The 19,652-nt window shown below is 40.1% G+C and overlaps 1 protein-coding gene across 1 annotated transcript in view; it reads right to left on the bottom strand.

Annotated features, from left to right (window-relative positions):
• The window catches only part of ITGA2 (integrin subunit alpha 2), a 118,989-nt gene that overhangs the window by 7,838 nt on the left and 91,499 nt on the right, over positions 1-19,652 (bottom strand). Inside the window, exons 19-29 of the mRNA XM_053590783.1 lie at positions 19,375-19,457; positions 18,791-18,932; positions 17,351-17,443; positions 16,731-16,807; positions 16,561-16,644; positions 11,814-11,916; positions 9,960-10,070; positions 8,482-8,586; positions 6,642-6,755; positions 2,937-3,026; positions 287-403 (exon numbers count right to left, since the gene is read on the bottom strand). Of these exons, the coding sequence (XP_053446758.1) occupies positions 287-403; positions 2,937-3,026; positions 6,642-6,755; positions 8,482-8,586; positions 9,960-10,070; positions 11,814-11,916; positions 16,561-16,644; positions 16,731-16,807; positions 17,351-17,443; positions 18,791-18,932; positions 19,375-19,457 (1,119 nt within the window). The remainder of the gene's footprint in view (positions 1-286; positions 404-2,936; positions 3,027-6,641; positions 6,756-8,481; positions 8,587-9,959; positions 10,071-11,813; positions 11,917-16,560; positions 16,645-16,730; positions 16,808-17,350; positions 17,444-18,790; positions 18,933-19,374; positions 19,458-19,652) is intronic.

Below are 19,652 nucleotides of genomic sequence, written 5' to 3' on the forward strand. Positions count from 1 at the left end.
TTGATATCCAGAGAATTCTGCTGAATTACATACAGTTAAATTTCTCTGAGTCTACCGCTCTGAAGCTGAACAAATATTCAGGGCTCTGGGTGAAAAGAAGGTTAAAAGAAGATACAAAACCTTTACTGGTTGTTTTACAAGAGTGAGAAACTGTAAACAAATTTACATTTCTTTTTTCTCATAATAGAGAAGGTTCCATATAAAACCTAAGGTTACTGTTTTGGGAGCAAATTCAAGACAGGGGCCTTCAGAAGTCCTGCATTTTAAAGTATGAAACTTCTCTTACCTTCCATAAAACCGCAACCAAAGCTAACAGCAAAAGGATTCCCGCAATTATACTTCCTACTATAACTCCTGTGGGTACTTCTGCTTTTGCAGCGGGTTTCATTATCGTAAGAGGAATCTGTAAATGTATGTTCACAACTGAGTTACTAATTTGAGCACCACAAAAGATAAATGGTCTCATCTAGTTCTCTGAGTTTATGAATGAAGGTCCATGGTTCTAGAACAGTGGCATGACTGGCGCATGATGGCGCTCCTCAAACCTTGTACATTCCTCCAATATTGAACAATTTTTAGAGAAAATGCGCCTGTGACGTCCAGGTTAAAAAACAAAAAATTTTTCTAGTTTCCCCTTTAACTATATTAGTATTTTGTAGCTACAGTTGTGTTCCATCATTCTTTAATTATTTATGAGATAGGAACTTCAGTTTCTGGCAAGCATTCTCAGCAAGTGGAAGGATCCTGGAGTGAAAGCCAACAGCCTTAGGAAAGAACAAACTAATTAACTCAAATGTATCAAGATTAAACAACTTTGTATGGCATTTCCAAAATATGGATTTCACTTAAATGTTATTCAAGATAGATACTACCTAGAGGCAGTATCTTAGGGCCACTGCCGCTTTCACCAAGTCTGTAGGATGCAGCACATCCTATCTTAGGGCTCAAGTTGACCTTTTCAGGGGTGAAGTTGTCCTTGAGGCTTTTAAGGATTCTTTTGTCTACTTCCTGACACTCTGTGATGCTGTAATGGCCCCAAGAGAAGGGCTGACCTGAGTTTTAGCAGTAAAAATGTAAGATCTTTTCTTTAACTGGGGAAAGAGTTTCACCTATTTATTTTCTTCATAAAACATTCTTTTTTTCCCCATGAAATATTCTTAAAGAGCTATATTTTGAAGCAAAAGAAGAGAACAATACCAATTTATTTACTTGGTTTAACATTAAATTGCAGTGGCAGATGAACTGCTTTTTATCACATTTATGGGCTGGGCTGACCTTAGAGCTGACCTTAGTGACTGTATTTATTCTCATTTGTATTCTCAAATGTATTCTCATTTTTAAGTCGATGAATAAAGTGACGATGAAGTCATGCCTACTTTTCTCTGTTCCACAGCTTTCTTATCTGGGCCTCAGGGACCCCATGAGTGTAACATTTCATGGATTAAAGTTTTAAGTGGTCCAGGGATATAAATAAATGTAGCAATCACTTATCTACCTATAAGGGTGTGTCATGTTATTATTTATATTCAAAACCTTATTCAAAAATATATCCAAAGGTTGGATACGAAAAATACTTCCATAGACACAAGTACTAATTGGCTTCTGTTATTTATTAGTATTGGTCAGAGAAAACCAAGAAACAAAAGTCTAATGGGTTCCTTAAAATTGTTCATTTGAACTTCCAATTAATGTATTTAATACTGCTTTCTGAAAAACCAAAACTTTAGTAGCGTTTCACATATTGTCTCAAAGCTACATTTTTCTAACGTGAGCTTTAAAAAAAAAGAAATCTATAATACTTTTCCCCTCGGCTACATTCATAGCACTTTGAATTTGAAGTACCCCTTTCCTTTGGCTCCAATGCTGATTTTCCAGGCCCCATCCTCTGAGGAGAGGGTATGGGCTTTCTCCAAGACCCCAACCCCAGAGGCAGAGAATTGTCCTCTATTGTGTGGAATCATCTACCCCACACAGGAACAGGGCAGCAGGGCCATGAGCTCTACTCTCAGGCCCGGGGTGAGGGAAGCCCAGAGTTCACAGGGCCATTGCCTCTTTCACTAAGGCTGTAGGATGCAGCAATGGACTGAGGCCAACTGCCAAGCTGGTCCTGGGGGCAGAGTCCTAAACTGCCTTCCAACTTCTAATACAAGCACTGGGAGGAAAATGCTCAGGGCTCTGCCAGCAGATTAGCTAGGCATGGAAATCCCGCTGTATCTAAATATGGCATATTCTAACCAGAGTGTCAGTGCAAAGGAAAATCATCTTCTGCCAGCTCTTGGAACAGAGAGTCTTTGTTTTCTATGAAAGTACATTTCTCTGCAAAAGCTTTTTATCAAGGAGAAACTTTTATAGTTTTCTAGAATGTAAGACCTAATGAATGAGCATGCCATACAGTGTCAGTGTCTAATTATAAGGGATACTGTTAAAAAAAACCCTTATTTATTAAGCATGCTTTAGCACTTTAAAAATATTCTAAAATACAATTTATGATTTAAATAAGCATGATGTAGAAGCTGTAGTCCAAGATCTAGACAGTTTTGCTTAAACACGAGGAGAGAGGAAGAACTGGTGGTGTGAGCTTAGGCCTGGAGAAGAGACCCCAAGGAGCCCGGACACGAGACAGAGCCCCTTTGTTGTCCTTTTCATTGGACCCATTTCTAGGAAAGCCAGCTTGCCTGTGGGAAGGTGTGGGGGGTGAGGGGAGGAGGGTGGGGCTAGGGGTAGAGGCATGCATCACTGAACTTTTTCAGTAACAAGCACCCTTGCCAAAAGTTTAACAGAATAACCAGCAGAGTCTTAAAGTTTCAGTAGCGAAGTCAAGTAAGATGCTTCTATGCACACGTGGCTGAGAAGAAGGACTAGTCTAAGTTTTCAGGAATGGAATGTTTACCCTAAACTCTAACTAGTGCTCCCAGGGTGGGGAGTGATGCACTCACCGAGACAATGTTGTCTTCGATTACATATATCTGGGGGTTATAGGTGTTGATTTCTGCAGCAGCCGTCAGCTGTAGTGTCTGGAAAGTTGACTGGAACATAAGAATAAATCATATATTTTATTCTAGCAGCAGTGAATGTGGAAAACCTGGCGGATTTTTCTTTCCTGGTGGAAAGTAACAACAGCAAATGCCAATTCTGAAGAGTCAAGAAGTTTTGTGTGTTTAAACCAGTGTAATGTAACATCAGAAGGATCAGGGGGACTTTTAAAATGTGCAGATGACCAGGCCCCTGCCACCCCAAGTCAAACCAAATCTCTGGGATGGGATACAGACATCAGCAGTTTAAAATGTCTCCCAGCGGGATCTGAACTTGAAAATTGGGTTGAAACACAAGGGTTTAAAAGTGAACGTTTTTAATTGGGAAAGATCATAGCTCAGATGTTAAAAAACTTAATGAAATCTGTGACATGAGAGAAAAATTACAAACCTTGTATTTTTATTTACTTGCCTGAATCAGTCACAAAGGAATGAAAGACCAGTGGAATTTTCCTTCAGGGTACATGTGTTTAAAATAATACTGTTTAAAGTACACTTGTACTCGACATGCATATCAGCACAGACACACTGGACTTTTTTGCCATGTTGTATCACATCAGTAATAACTTCAGATTTCCTAATTTTATGTGTCTCTGTTATATAACACTGAATTGGGGCAGGCAGAAAGGAAGAACATATATTTTATGCTGATACTATCAGTAACCTAATATAAAATAAATTTATAGCCATTCCTCAATCTAGATCTAGTTTAGAAAAAGAGTCTTTTTCAGTGGAAACATTACTAATGTGTACATTACATTGTTTTCATTTTCTTTATAATGCAAATATTGGGCCTGATGCATACTGTGAAATAGAATGCAACAAATTTTAGAGCTGCCAGGCTCTGGCTACTGGGACTCAGTTTTTCTGGTTACCAGGGCACACGATTCAACATACTCTATGAGGTAATTTGCTAAACTATATCTAAGAGCCAGAAAAAGAGAATGTATTTCCAAAAAGGGAGCAATTTTTTTCCTTTCCACTGGCTCAGTCTCTGGCTATTCTAAATTTTCTCGGGAGAGAAGACTGCATCAGAAGTTAACCTTGATTACCAGTCTTCTAAACAAATATTATGGGGGCAACACGAAGAGTATTGATAATGGTTTAAGTTTTAAAAAAAAGTAGCAGTTAAGTGAGTGTCAGTGTCATAGCCCTGCAGATTAAGGATGAAAGCATTTCTTCCTGAGCATTCCCAGGTTAGAGCCTTCTCACAGGTACCAGTGTCTTGCAGGGTTAACAGGCGGGGTGATGTACACCTCACACCTGCTAGCATTCATCAAGGCTTTTCCTTACATATGGCAGCCAACACTGACGTCTGTTTGGAGGACTGAGCAATTACCTGGTGATGAAATTACTTGAGGTGTTACATTGACTTTCACTACCTCAGAAAAAGGCTGACAACCAAGGCAGCGCATTGATGAATCATAATACAGGAAAGGAGGTCCACATTTCAGACCAGATCTCCTAGGTGGTCTGAGACACATCCCTCTGCTGTTGAAATAACTGGAAACAAGGTGGGAATGAACATCTGACCCTTCACAAAAGGTTCAGGTTCATTTCATGAAATGGTTCTGTTTAACCATGATAACCATGTGGAAAGTTATAAATATTAATAATACACTTTCTGGCTCAGTGCCCATAGCACAGTGGTTACGGCGCTGGCCACATACACTAAGGGCCCAGGCCAGGCCAGCTAAAACAGCAATGACAACTGCAACAACAACAATGACAAAAATAGCCGGGTGTTGTGGCGGGCGCCTGTAGTCCCAACTACTTGGGAGGCTGAGGCAAGAGAATCACTTAAGCCCAAGAGTTGGAGGTTGCTGTGAGCTATGATGCCACAGCACTCTACCAAGGGCGACATAGTGAGACTCTGTCTCAAAAAAAAAAAAAAAACTTTCTAACAAAGTTTGTTCCCAGAAATGAAACTGCTGCTTCTGAAGACCACTTGGAAGGCACTTGAAAAAAAAAAAAAATCACAGTTAAAATGATGTAGCATTAGACAAACTCAAGAAAGCCCAAATGCGTTTTACAGAGCTGGGGTGATTGCATTTTGATGTGTAGAGTCCGGGGTCCTTCCCGGTTGGCAGAGCTTGCTATGAAAACATTTGTTCCTCAAACCCAGGGAGCCAAGAACCAATCGGTCAACCTGAGCACCCGGCTGCAGCAGCTGGGAAGGCGGTGTAACTAACAGCACTCTTCACATATTTAGGATTAACCATCACCCTGAAGGCTTGGAAGCAATGCAACGAACAAGAAAATGAAACGAAAGCAAGCAAAAAGGTAACTCAACTCCTCCCTCCCACAGTTTCCCCATTCTGCATTTTTTTCTAACCTTTCACTTATTTTTTTAAAACTATGTCTTTATCCAAAAATATTGCTTATATTTTGACTCCAGAGACAAGTTTGGAGGGAACTCAGTTCTCCAATCTCATACAAAACTCTGAGGCAGGGAGGGGGACTTATTTGGAAGGGTCATGAAATGGTAAAAAAGTAAAAATAGAAAGTAGAGTCTGATTGTAAGTACCTTGGGAACTAATGATTTATGTATTGATTTTTTAAAATCCAGTGAGAGCTACAAAACACCCCCAAGAGGTTTCAAAATTTCTATTTTGCCACCTCAGTTGGAGCCGGCCAAGCCGTCAGATTTAAAGACTCCTGTCTTTCCTTATAGTTTTCATGCCAGACTGAAATTCTGGCCACCAAAATTCCTGCTGAAATCAAATATCCCTATGGCAGACTCACAATTGCCACATGGAAAAACAACACTGACATTGTTTTGGCATTTCAAATGTTTCACGGGAATTGACGTGATTTCCAAAGTAGTGTGCTCACTGGGCTCTTTTCATCTGAGAAAGGGTAAACCAGCAGAGCAGAGTGGTTCCCTGGCTCTAATATAGGGAGGCAGGGGCTTATGCTCAGTTTGCCCACAGCATGGTTTGAGATCAATTAGCTGAGAGTGCAAAGAAGGAGACAGAGACAGACATTTGGCTGTGGGTGTGTGGAGGAGATGGGAAGATGTGCAGAGAGAGAAGGCAGGCTGCCCTCACTGCCCAGGACAGTGGAGGTGGCATTGATGACAGTCCCACAGATGGAGCAGGTCAGCATGGAGTCTCAGAAGCAGACCGTTTCCAAGGCACAGCCATGTTGGTGAGCACTGGAAAGGGATAGAAATGTATTGCCCTCCAGGGTAAAATTGCTCTGGGTTACTGGGGCATCAATGACATTAGCCAGAACACTAACTTTGTCCAAGGGGAAGAACTTTTTTTTTTTTTTTGAGACAGTCTCACTTTGTCACCCTCGGTAGACTGCCATGGCATCATAGCTCCCAACAACCTCAAACTCTTGGGCTCAGCGATTCTCTCACCTCAGCCTTCCAAGTAGCTGGGACTACAGTCACCTGCCACAACGCCTGCTATTTTTAGAGATGAGGTCTTGCTGTGGCTCAGGCTGGTCTCAAACCTGTGAGCTCAGGCAATCTATCCACCTCGGCCTCCCAGAGTGCTGGGATTACAGGTGTGAGCCACCACACCTGGCCCAGGGAAGAACTTCTTAACAGTGAAGTCCTTTGTTTCCTTGTTATTGATAAATCCAATAAATAAAACTTACCAGTGCAAAAGTCCCGTTCCAAATTCTGGTAGATACATTAACGAAGTATTCTCCTTTCATACGAAGGTCTTTCAGCCAGCAGGTAACATTGCTACAAGAAGCAGTTCTACAATTCTTATGAGGGAGACAATGTAGAGAGTGGATTAGTATGAGTATTAAAAAGAAATGCTAACATTTTACAAAGATAGATAAAACCCAGTGCTGGGAAGGATGTAGGGAAACAGGCAATCTCATGAGCTATAATTAAAACCCTTCTGCGATGGATTTTGGGACTATTTCTCAAAATGTAAAAAGTGCACACCCTTTGCCACAGACATTCCCTGTCTGTAGAAAGAAACTCAGGAGATAATCAGAAATGTTTGGACAAAATACACCCAAGCCTGTTTATTGCATGACAATTTCCAGAAGTAAAAACCCTAAAAAACCTCCAAACAGTAAATAACTCATGCTTATCAACAATGTACTAGTTAAGTAAATTACTGAACTACATGAAATGTACTACAATTTAGTTATTAAACCTAATGATAAAGATGGGTTTGTTAGATGGATAAGTTGACATTAAAGGATCAGCAGTTTCAGGGGTTGGGGACAGGGAGGATGAATAGGTAGAGCACAGAGGATTTTCAGGGCAATAAGAATACTCTGTGATACTCTAACAGTGGATTTTAACAACACCAGGAGTGAGCGCTAATGTAAACTATAGACTTTGGTGATATGATGTGTCTGTCAATGCAGTTTCATCAGGTGTAACAAATGCACCATTCTGGGGCAGGATTCTGACAGTAAGGAAGGTGGGGTGTATGTGTGCCCAGGTTGTCTATGGGAAACTTCTGTACCTTCCACTCAATCCTACTGTGAACTTAAAACTCTTCTAAAAAATAATGTATTTTTAAAAGGCTGTGGTATATTGGCCTATGTCAAGAGCCAAAAAGTAGCATGGTTTATGTTTATTTATGTTAGAACCTACATGTATCTATTTGTGGATTAATGCACGTTTGAAGAAACATGATTTTATTTTGTTTTCCTGTTTTCCCTGTCCTTCACAAGATAACACAACTGCAATCAAAGAAAACCAAGAGAATTTCAGTATTGTTCACAGGGCAGAGCTGTTGTTTGTTTAGAGCAGGGGTCCTTAAACTACGGCCCACGGGCCACACGCGGCGGTGTGATTGTATTTGTTCCCATTTTGTTTTTTTACTTCAAAATAAGATATGTGCAGTGTACATAGGAATTTGTTCATAGTTTTTTTTTAAACTATAGTCTGACCTCCAACTGTCTGAGGGACAGTGAATTGGCCCCCTGTTTAAAAAGTTTGAGGACCCCTGGGACAGAGCTTATTTACTAAATGTTTACTTATTTGACCGCTTAACAGGTGCCCAGCACTGTGCTAGATTCTAGACTAGTCTCTTTCCCGAAGAAGAAGGCAGAGCTCAGGAGCAAGAGATAATAAAGTATTTTAAAACAGAGTAGGGTAACACATGAGCTAACTAAAACATATCCGTGATTATGTGGAAGGGGGATTTAAGGGGCTTTGCGTTTGAAGCGCTTGCCCGGTTCCTCCCCAGCTCTTCTCAATGCTTCCAGAGTGCACAGCGCTTATGCACAGTGGTTTCACACGAATCCTTTTGACGTCATGAAGTCTGGAACTTGAATTTGTATAACTGATAATTCTAATAGTTTATAATTGAGCATGTATTTTCTAAATCTCGATTCATGTAAGCCATCAAAGGCAAAATAAGAACTCTCTGTGATATCGGCTGGTTGAAGAAAAGAAGTGCTGTAATTCCAGGTCAAACAGTGATTCGCTGAAGAGAACAGTCACACCTTGCTCTGTCCTTACCAATTCTTTTATGTGCCGGAAATTTTCACTCTTGAAGGAGACCGAAGAGGATGCTTGTCCTATTTTCAGTGGATTGATATCTGCATTGCAGCTGATGTCACCAGCCTATAAAGAAATACACCCAATCAGATTCAAGAAGGAAAAATGTTTACCATGTTCCTTTTAACACGTTAAGAAACGCTGCTGTCACATGTTGAAGCAAGGGAGGGGTTGTTAGATTTCTTTATACTGCACGGACCTGGCCACACTCCTTATAGTCACTCAGGTAGACTGTGAAGTAGTCAAATCCTCCCAATGTGACTTGATATAAGAATAGCCTCTATGTGGCCAGGCACAGTGGCTCACACCTGTAATCCTAGCACTCTGGGAGGCCAAGGCAGGAGGATCCCTTAAGCTCAGGAGTTTGAGACCAGCCTGAACAATAGTGAGAGCCCTGAGAGCCCATTTCTACTAAAAATAGAAAAAAATTAGCTAGGTGGTATAGTGCATGCCTGTCTTCCCAGCGACTTGGAAGGCTGAGACAGGAGGGTCACTTGAGTTCAGGAATTGGAAGTTGCAGTGAGCTATGAGCACAGCCATTGTACTCAAGCCTCAGTGATAGAGTGAGACCATCTCAAAAAAAAGAAAAAAAAATTAGTCCATATGATGTAAGGCAAATTTGCAATAGCAATAGCCTGAGTGATTTGATTTGGGGTTCTTTTCTGTGAAACATTTTAAGATTTTGATTTTCCATAGTGTCCTATGCTCACAAGAGGAATTACATGACCGTAGAGCCAGCTAAGTGCTGGACTAAGGGTCAGCCGATGCCAAACAGCTTGACTAGAGTGGTGCTTCTCTGCCCAGGCTGCAAGGCAGAGCCACCTTGGGAGCTTTTAAAGAAAAACATCTGTGTCAGAGTCTTAGCTCTAGAGCAGAGGTTCTCAACCTGTGGGTTGCGACCCACAGGAACTGTATTAAAGGGCCGCGGCATTAGGAAGGTTGAGAACCACTGATCTAGAGATTCTGAGTTAATTGCCTCGCTTGAATCCGGGCATTTCTCACTCTTATTGAAAAAGTGAACCTGAGTCATTGAAATGAACACCCAAGATTGAATATTACTGGAGAATTACCAGAAGAAAGTCCAGCTGACTGCTTAAAGACCAGCTACAAATTGCACCATAGACCTACTATGCTCCCAACATAGGTTCAACCTTTCACTTCCTAGTCTTTTCTTAGCAGAGCCTGACAAAGTCAGATCTTCACCTGGCTGAAACGGCATTTATGGAATAATTTCTGCCACCTGTAAATCCTTAGACTCAAATATTTATTTTATTGTAACAATCTTCTAATATAACAGTGACTGCTGGTTAATTGTCACCCTGGATGCACAGGGATTATCTTCTGTTTCCATCTGTAAGATGTCAGACACAATCATCCCAACTTCACGGGGTAAACACTGTAAAAGTACATGTGTTTATGGATAATTTGGGCACCCTTACCTGGTCTGTGTGCACCTCAGTCAGGTACATCAGTGGATTCTTTCCTTTGGTGTATTGAGGGATGTGGATGATTATAGATGCCATGCTAACTGGAACACTTCCTGTGGTCACCTACATAGGGAATGAAACATGTGGTATTGCTATAGGATGTATAAGATGCAAGGAAAAGTGATCAATAAGCCCTGTATTGATTAAGGGCAACGAGAAAGTGGTAAGTTTGCGTCTATATGAAAGTGAGTCATCACTTTGTAGGCATATTCGGGTTTCTCGATCTTATCTCTTAATGGAAAAAACTCAACATCTCCAACTTTGATGGGTAAATAATTTGGACTTGAGAGATGTGCCATACATGGTTAAAACACCATCTGTGGAGTTGGGCTGCCAGAGAGTAGGGTCCCACTCTGCCACCGACTGGCCGTGTGGCTTGGGCAAGGAATTTGACCACTCGATGCTTCTGTGTTTTTATTTGTAAAATAAGGATAATGAGCAATCCAGCAGATATGTGCTGATACAGGGCATCGGTACAGCATCTCTTCTCACGAGTGGGGTTTCTGTTCATTGGCTAAGGCATAAGAATAGAGCAAACCTCTTAATTGATTTGGAAATTAAATGGGGGTGACATGTGTAAAGTCCTTGATGCAATGGCTGATACTACACTCTATATGAATGTTATCTTATTACTACTACCAATTGATTGAAAGAACACAGTTGCCAAATACTATTCAAATTTTATAAATTCCAGTATCTGGATCACAAATCAACATACCGTAAAGATTTTTTTTTTTTTCCCGCAAATTTGCAGGTTTGCGACCTTGCAATGAACTAGTAAGGAACATACAAAAGTAAAATGGTATTGACTTAGGGTGGTGGATGAATTTTTCCCTTTTCAAAGTTCTGTAACTTTAATGTATTATAAAATGTTCATTTTTTTCACAAATTAATTTCTCTTTTATAACTGATAATATTTAGATTAATAATTGCTTAGAATTTGATTCAAAAATATTTTTGGATATTATCTATTATGACTGGTACAAAACCCACATTTGTATACAAATAGTAAACTTCTCAAACAGAAGTGGTATCCAAGGATAAATTGGCATAATCATCTTATTCCAAAGACTTTTCCACAGCCATATCATTAAAGTAAGGTTCTGTTTTTTTTTTTTTAATTTCTAAAAAATTTTTTGGGTTCAAGCTCAATATACAAATATCCATTGTATACCACTAACAATTAGAGAATTAAAGTTAACATGACAACACAAAACATGAAATACACAGAAATAATTCTTCAGAAATATATAGTATTTCTACATGGAAAACTTCTTTTTTTTTTTTTATTGTTGTGGATTCATTGAGGGTACAATAAGCCAGGTTACACTGATCTACATGGAAAACTTCTAAAACTTCTAATTATTAAAAATATAAAAAGACACATGTCTGTATATATTGCAAAATTGTTATTAATGATTTTTTTCTGTTGATTGATGTTGAACATTTGCTTTAAAATGTATCATCCCTTATCCAAGACACATAACTATGCACAAATCCAGCTGTTTACGTATCTGTGATCTATCCTAGAGGTTCTCAAAGTAGGGCACCTGAACCCACAGCAGAAGCATCTGGAAACTTGATGGAAATGCAAATGTTCAGACCCACCTCAGATGGATTAAATCAGGAACTCCGAGAAGGAAGCCCAGCAACCCGTGTTTTCACAATTCCTCAAGGTGGTGAGCCTTGGAGAATCTCTGGTGTATTTCAATTTCCTTTTACTTTGTTCTTATCTCCCCAGACTTATTTTTTATTCCCCTCCCCCCTTCTCCTGCATTTGCCCATTCTTATGACAGGTTTACCAACCTTAAGGGAGAAGATGAATTTTGGGCCAATATCTTCAAAATTGCGCACAGTGGAAGGAACCTTCCCATCCGAGGAGACTTCATAAAAATTTATGTTGGTGGATCTGTAGAATGATGTCAGTGGAGCCAGATATTTTAGTACTTTTGTTGTTCTCAAAGCTTAATATCTCTTTTATTTAAGTACCTTATAGCTTAGATAATAAGTAAAAGTTTAATTTTAGTTGCAAAAGCACTAAATGAAGACAAATGCCTGTTAGGGGTTCATTGTCCAATACATTGTTTCAAAGATTAACCTAAATTTCTTCTAAAACGGTTCTTTCATAGACTTTTTGCTGAGAGTCTGTATATTTTAGGTTTATCTGCTGTCCAGTTTCTAAAATAAGTACAAAAATATTACTTGAGAGCTGAGAGTAACTGGGCACAATGTTGGGGTGTATGGCACACTTCTTGAGGGCAGGACATAATTATAAGAGGGATTTTACCTATTAAATGCAAACACTGTAACCAAATTCTTTATACCCTCAAATTAACCTGAAATAATAAAGAATAAAAAATAAAAAAAAGTTTAAAAAAAGAACTGATAGAACTTTTCTCAAGATTGCTGTTTTATTGACTGCCATGTTAATATAGTTGACCCTTGGTCTGTGTTGGTCAGATAAATGGATTTATGAGCCGAGGTTTTCCACTTGGAGTGGGAGAAGAGTTCTGGGTATTAGCTTACTGCAGTATTCATTACTGGATGTCTGTGAAACACGGCATGCATGTTCCATATTATTATTTTTTTTTCATCTTTTTTTATTAAGTCAAATACACATAGAACATAAATACATTTATGCATATGTGGGGTACAATGTGTTGATTTTGTTTTATACAATCTGACGTGGTTACATCAAACCAATCAACATAGCTTATTATTTTTTCTTCTATCCTTCTCTAGTTTCAAACAAACTCAAATGGGTTAGGTCTGAATTGGAGTGGTCAAATCTGTTTCCACCACTAGAAAGGCCCAGAAGTTTCATTAGACTAGATCTAAAGGCCTTGGACTAATCTTGATCCTTCTGCTTGGGATTGCCAACTAAGGCCTGTAAGCTATGTGCTGACTCCTGGGTCAGAGGAGTCCCTGCAGGATCACTCAGGCTGCAATGCAACTGGAGGCCTCCCTCTCCACTCATTTCTGGGGCTCCGAGGCAGAATTCTTTAGGTGAGGATTGAGGGTCAAATGGTGAGAATAGTCTGAGAAGCTCTGGGTGTGTTTTCTTCATTTCTTCCCCCCTGACAATTTATATTAATTGTAGGATGTTGATTTTCTTTCTTTTTTTTTTTTTTGAGACAGAGTCTTGCTATCTCACCCTCAGTAGAATGCTGTGGCATCACAGCACACAGCAACCTCCAACATCTTCATCTTAGGTGATTCTCTTGCCACAGCCTCCGAGTAGCTGGAACTACAGGCGCCCGCCACAATGCCTGGCTATTTTTTTGTTGGAGTTGTCATTGTTTAGCTGGTCTGGGCCGGGTTCAAACTCGCCACCCTTGGTGTATGTGGCTGGAGCCATGACACTGTGCTATGGGCACCTAACCTTGATTTTATTTCTTTTTTTTTTTTTTTTTTTTTTGTAGAGACAGAGTCTCACTTTATGGCCCTCGGTAGAGTGCCATGGCCTCACACAGCTCACAGCAGCCTCCAACTCCTGGGCTTAAGCGATTCTCTTGCCTCAGCCTCCCGAGTGGCTGGGACTACAGGCGCCCGCCACAACGCCCAGCTATTTTTTTTTTTTGGTTGCAGTTCAGCCGGGGCCGGGTTTGAACCCGCCACCCTCGGTATATGGGGCCGGCGCCTTAACAACTGAGCCACAGGCGCCGCCCTTGATTTTATTTCTTAAAAACAAACTGGGCTCCACATTTTCTGGGATAGAATTTGTTAATTTCTTTACTAAAACCTTATCTTTCTCTCTTATGTCTTAAATATTTTTTTCAAAATTCTCAAAAGGAAAATAAGTCACAAGGAGATCTGAGTAGACGTGGTGTTTGTCAAGGTTATATATGAAGGGAAACAGTGATTTGTCAGCCTTATGTGGAAAATGGGAAAACTGACTAGTTTTGAAACATAAGTCTTGGCTATCTGTCTGCGCATGAATTATTTCCTTTGCTTTCCAGATGATCTTTGTGTGAGCTCCTAAGAAGGGCCAATTTCTAAATTTGTATGTTCTGCTTTTGAACTCTAAAGAGACCTATTTGGTATTTGTTACTGAAGTGTTCTTCTAATTACTTAAGCGGTCAGCAAGATATTTGTGACAGCAGTTAGCTATGCTGGGTGGGGGTAGAGATCCTGAAGAAGTAATCCTGTCTGTTCCCACCCATCGTATTTGTACATTGTAACTCCACAGTTGTATAGTATCAAAGTCGTTGCTGAGGGATGCACTCAATCAATGCAGAGGACGTTTTTTCAAAAGTTTGCAAAGATGTTTGCTACAAAAATATTTTTCCAGCATTGCTTATACTATGACACATAACATAAAAATGCACAGCAGCCAAAGAGCTCATTAACACCGCCTTGGCTGTATCCAAAGAGCTCATTAACACCGCCTTGGCTGTATCGATTACGATCCACCCAGGACTAGTGTAAGTTAGATCTGCCTGTCTTGTTATGAAAACTTCTCTAAGACAATGTAAAAAGCGATACAGAAGAGTGTTGTATGTTCCTTTGGGGCAATAAAATGTGTTTGTGCACATGTGTGTATGTGGAGTGTTACATGCTTACATCCTGGTAGAAAAGCAAACCTGTGTCGGGCAGGTATTCTGGAAACAGGCTCACTGTTCTCCTACGCGGAAGGGAGCAAGGGAAGCCAGGGAGGGATGGCCTCCCGCTCATTGTGCATCTTTCTGTGACGTCTGGGTTTTTCAGATGGCAGGACTAGAAGCCATCTTAGCTCTTGTTCTTTATACTTCTCCATGTTAAATTTTTGACTATTTTAAAGAATATCAGCATATATTAGAATCCGAGTTACCATCACAAAAATACATAGCTAAAGATGTTAATCAGTAAAACTGAAGTCCCATTTTAAACTTATACTTATTTCATGTTCAAATATCTGAAAAAGGCTGGGTGTGGGAGCTCATGCCTATAGTCCCAGTCCTTTGAGAGGCCAAAGCAGGAGGATCTTTTGAGGCCAGGAGTTTGAGACCAGCCTGAGCAACGTAGAGAGGCCTCATCCGAAATTAGCCAGGTGTGGTGGTGCATGCCTATAGTCTCTGCTACTGAGGAGGCTGAGGCAGGAGGATGGTGTGAGCCCAGGAGTTGGAGGCTGGAGGGAGCTACAGTTGGGCCACTGCACTCCAGCCTCAGTGATGGAGCCAGACCCTGTCTCTCAACACACACACATACCCCTCTCCTAAAGCTGCTCATGGTAGGAAAGCAGAATGATCAAAAGGATGTATTGACAAAAACGTTTAGTGGAATAAAGAATCAATGAGAGTAGGATGAAAAAAATTCAGATAATGTTGCATTTTCTATCTCTTTGGTTGCATTTGTTTTCAGTTACTTATTTTAGCAAGTGAGGATCCTTTGAAGCCTGCAGTTACTGATGAATTTTTCAGAGACGGATGACTTGGATTGATTTTGCTTCTACTCACTTAATGCAGAAACATTCTTTTCATCTCTGCTCACGAGTCTCAAGCTCTAGACATGATGACATATTTTCCTTTTTGTTTTTGCTCAGCAATGTACACTAGATGATCCACAAATTCCAGAGTTTTAGGGGCTTGGATGAAATGGTAGAAGTTGGAATAACCTGCTCTCACTGTTCTCCTTGGGAAAACACTGCAGTTGTGTTTTTTAGGGGTCATTGATCTGTGCAGGGAAGTTGCCTTAGTGCTTCCCCAGGTAGAGAGCTCTGGTTACCAGCTTTGGAGGTGAGCATCGCTGGTGGCCCATGCACCTGCACAGCTGTGCCGTGAGCTCACTTCCCTTTTAAGTGTGAATTAGGATAATATCAGCCCTTAGAACTTGCGGTACTTATATGTTACCCACTTCCCAAGACACCTGTCTTTCTGAACAGTTCACAATAGCTAGTCTCAACCAGTACCATTTTGACCACTGCTCTCTAGTTCAGTAACTTTGGCCAGGCGAAGTCAAGGAATAAAGCATTTCTTTATGGGTGACCTCCTTTGGAACACCCTTCATTTCCTCCCAATTGGAAGAAAACCCTAATCTGTTCTGTCAGGAAATTCTCCATGCAGAAATCAGACATAATCTAGACATTGAATCTGGGATTAAATCCAGTGTTTTCTGTGGCTCTGCTATGTGCAAAGCACAGTGTGAGAGGCATCAGTTTCCAGGAACGTGGATACTCCCTGAGATCTCATGTACAGTAGGAATTCGGCAGTGAAAAAAAAAATGCTAGCAAGTGTTCGGACCCTTGAGAGTTCTGTTTCGGGTACTTGGGAAGTTCACAACTCCTCTGAGGGCCTGCAGAGCAGTGGGAGACGTGTGGCAACACCATGACGTGTAGCAAGAGGGTTATTTCTCTGCCTCTCTGGTGCTGCTCTCAGTCAGTAAAACTGAAGTCACTCAAGGTTTTCCTTGGGACCAATCTGTCTGTGGACTCTTGTTTTAGTTGACAAGGGGGAAACATTTTAATTCAAATCATTTAGTTACCAATGTGCACACAGTAAACTTCTTAAGTCACAAGCCAGACAGGCCCTAAACGGGAGTAGTGTCGATGGTAACAGGCTCCCCTCGCTTCACCTACCTTGTCAAGTGAAGTTCAGCGTCATACAAAAGAGGAATTTTGAGGTTGACCAAATTATCTGCCTTGTTTTCTTCTTGGCTTTCACTGTGGAAGTAAACATTAGGGAATTACTTACAAAGAAGTATTACAAGAGCCATCCATCAGCAATTCATGACTTCATTATGTTTTACCTGAAAGCTTCGAAACTGAGAGATGCCTGATTGTGAAGGTTTTGAAGATTGAAGTCGAAGTTAATAGTAAAAGTCACCTATATGCAAAATTAAAATTTATCAATCTAAGATGCTTCATATGCAGGGGCCAACATGAAGAAAAAAACATTTCCCGTGAAAGTAAACTTGCTTTTATGTGCACTTTAAGGTCAAACTGGTAGAATGTCATTATTTATTTGTCCACCTTGCTTTAGCATACTTGGCTTTAGAATTAGGAAAGCTGAACTTTCAATGGACATACATTAGCTATCCAGGCACAGACTCGTACACTGGTGCTGATGTGACACTTGTTACCAGGGGCTAACAAAAGGTCCCTGTGACTCTGTGCAGCATTTTGACCAATGATGACCAACATATTCAGACAAAAATAACTTTTTATATTGGGTGTGCCATTTGGCATGCCTTGCATGGAGGAAATCTCACTTTTACTAATGACTTAAAGAAAACTTGCAGATATGAAAACTTCCTTTAAGGATGCAGCCAGTTATTTGGTAATGCCTATCAAATGATGATCTCTAACACAGAGGATTTATGTTGGTAAATTCACACGAGTGAATTTGAGGATGACATGCAAGTCGTACCTGCTGACCTCTCTTTAAAGCAGGGTAGCCTACGCCGCAGGTGACAGACTTCTGAGAGGAAGCAACCTGGCAGGTTACTTCTGTCCCATCCACCTAAACGAGACCACGGAAACAACAATGATCAAACAGCATACAACGTGTGTGTGTGTGTGTGTGTGTGTGTGTGTGTGTGTGTGGTCGGTGAAAGGGGTACAGGAACACTGCAGCACTAAGGGTGGTTCACATCGAAATACTTTCATTAGCCCTTAGGAATTGAATTTGTCTACTGTCCTGGTGGCTAATATCCTGATTTCATTACTAACCCTAAAGATAACCAGGATATGAACTCAGGTCAAAAAAAAAAAGAGATTAAATACTAGAATTTTTTTCTCAGAAAGAAATCATAGATTTTATATTTCAGCAACATGAAGAACTTTAATCCAATATTCAGAAATGCTTTTTTAGGAAAACCTCTCTCTCAATATATTTGAAACTTACATTTTTGAGCGAAGAAAACAAAATCATATATTGGTATTTATATTTTCAATAATTTAAAGTATCTTTTTTAGTTTTCTTCAAGTTTAAAATAAAGTAGTTGCCATTCGGCACAGGTGTAAATGCCAGAGTCCTAGGTTTAGGACTCTAGATCGATTAAGTTCGTATTAACATGTTAACTTTGAACCAAATGAAACCACCGTTTAATCATTTAATCAATTAACTCGTTTGGAAAATCTCAACTTTTCCTTCTCTCCTTTTTCCTCTTCATTGCTTGGCAGTAGAGGAAGGACCAGGGAGCCCTCATGGTCAAGTGTGTTCCTGGAATAGTGATCAAGTCAACATGATTAACTGGCTGTGCTGGAATGCATGATCCTGGCAGTAGCCAGAGCTGTGGTTGCAGAGCTCCAACGAAGCTTTGGAACTCAAATGGCTTGGAGCAAGTGCACAGCATCTGTGTGGATCGTGGCAGCCTCATCTCACAGAAGGCTCGAGAGGAGTTATAGGAGTATCTGGCTGCTGCTGCCAAGTTTCAGAGTAAAGGAAAAACTGACCCAAACTGTGAAGCAGAGCTGGCCTAGAAACAGAGCCAGACGATGTTCTCATGTGGCTTAACTATTCAGAAGCCACAAAGTTAGGAGGGATCATGCTGAGAGTTAAGGTGTTCCTTCAGATAACATGCAGGGGTCCTCAAACTTTTTAAACAGGGGTCCAGTTCACTGTCCCTCAGACCTTTGGAGGGCCAGACTATAGTTTAAAAAAAAACACAAACCTATGAACAAATTCCTATGCACACTGCACATATCTTATTTTGAAGTAAAAACACAAACAGGAACAAATACAATCATACCGCCGCATGTGGCCCGCGGGCCGTAGTTTGAGGACCCCTGACACAGAGGATGTGGAGAAGAGAGATAACTAGTCTGAAACACAGCGGTCGTGTGAGTGCAGGCCGTCATCACATACCGACATGGAGGATGAAGCAAAAAATAAGTTTTCTGAAAACTCCACAACAATCCCAGTGTTGTATGCACTTTCCCTTTTGTTTTTCAGTGTTACTAAGAATGTTAACCTTTTGTTTTGGTTGCTGACAATAAAGGGTTGTTCTCTGTTAAAAATAAAAAGGAGAAAAAAGAAAGTCATTAGGATTTTTAAAAATGCCAGTATTCAAAAACCTTTACTCATTTAAAAAGTATATACTCTTCAGATTTCTTGGGAATACTGAGAAAATTGCTTAATAATAAACCATCGATCAAGTGATAATGACAATAAATAAGTAAATGCCACTGGGTTTTCTTCTTTGTTACTATTGCATTCGAGAGAAAGAAACCATTCAAATAAAGATAATTTTATATTTCTTATTGTTTTATTCCTGTGTGGATGGTGGAAATTGAAATTTAGTTTTTAAAAGTCTTTACTAGTTATGAATGTTTCTTTTGTAGGAAGAAACTCCATAAACGTTTTTTTGAATAAAGTAATCTATTATTGAGACTTTTATTATTGTGACTTTTATTTCTACATGTTACATTGGGCTTTAAAATAAAACTTACTGAGCAGCTGGCAATTGTTGGACATTCAGGATTAGATCAGAGATGCAAAGTCCATCATCACCACAGTCTTTATGGAAAGGAATCTACAAAGAAGGAAAAGAGATCCATTTGCTCTTGGGTCGAAAAAGTCAATTTTAGAAGAATACATATCCTATAAATCCATTTACATAAAACATAAAATCAGCCAACGTTGAGCAACATCATAAAGAAAATCATTGATAAGCACGAAGTTCAAGATCATGATTAACAGACGAAAGTAGATGTGATGGGGGAGTACA

Source organism: Nycticebus coucang, chromosome 1, assembly GCF_027406575.1.
Source record: "Nycticebus coucang isolate mNycCou1 chromosome 1, mNycCou1.pri, whole genome shotgun sequence".
Lineage (NCBI taxonomy): Eukaryota > Metazoa > Chordata > Mammalia > Primates > Lorisidae > Nycticebus > Nycticebus coucang.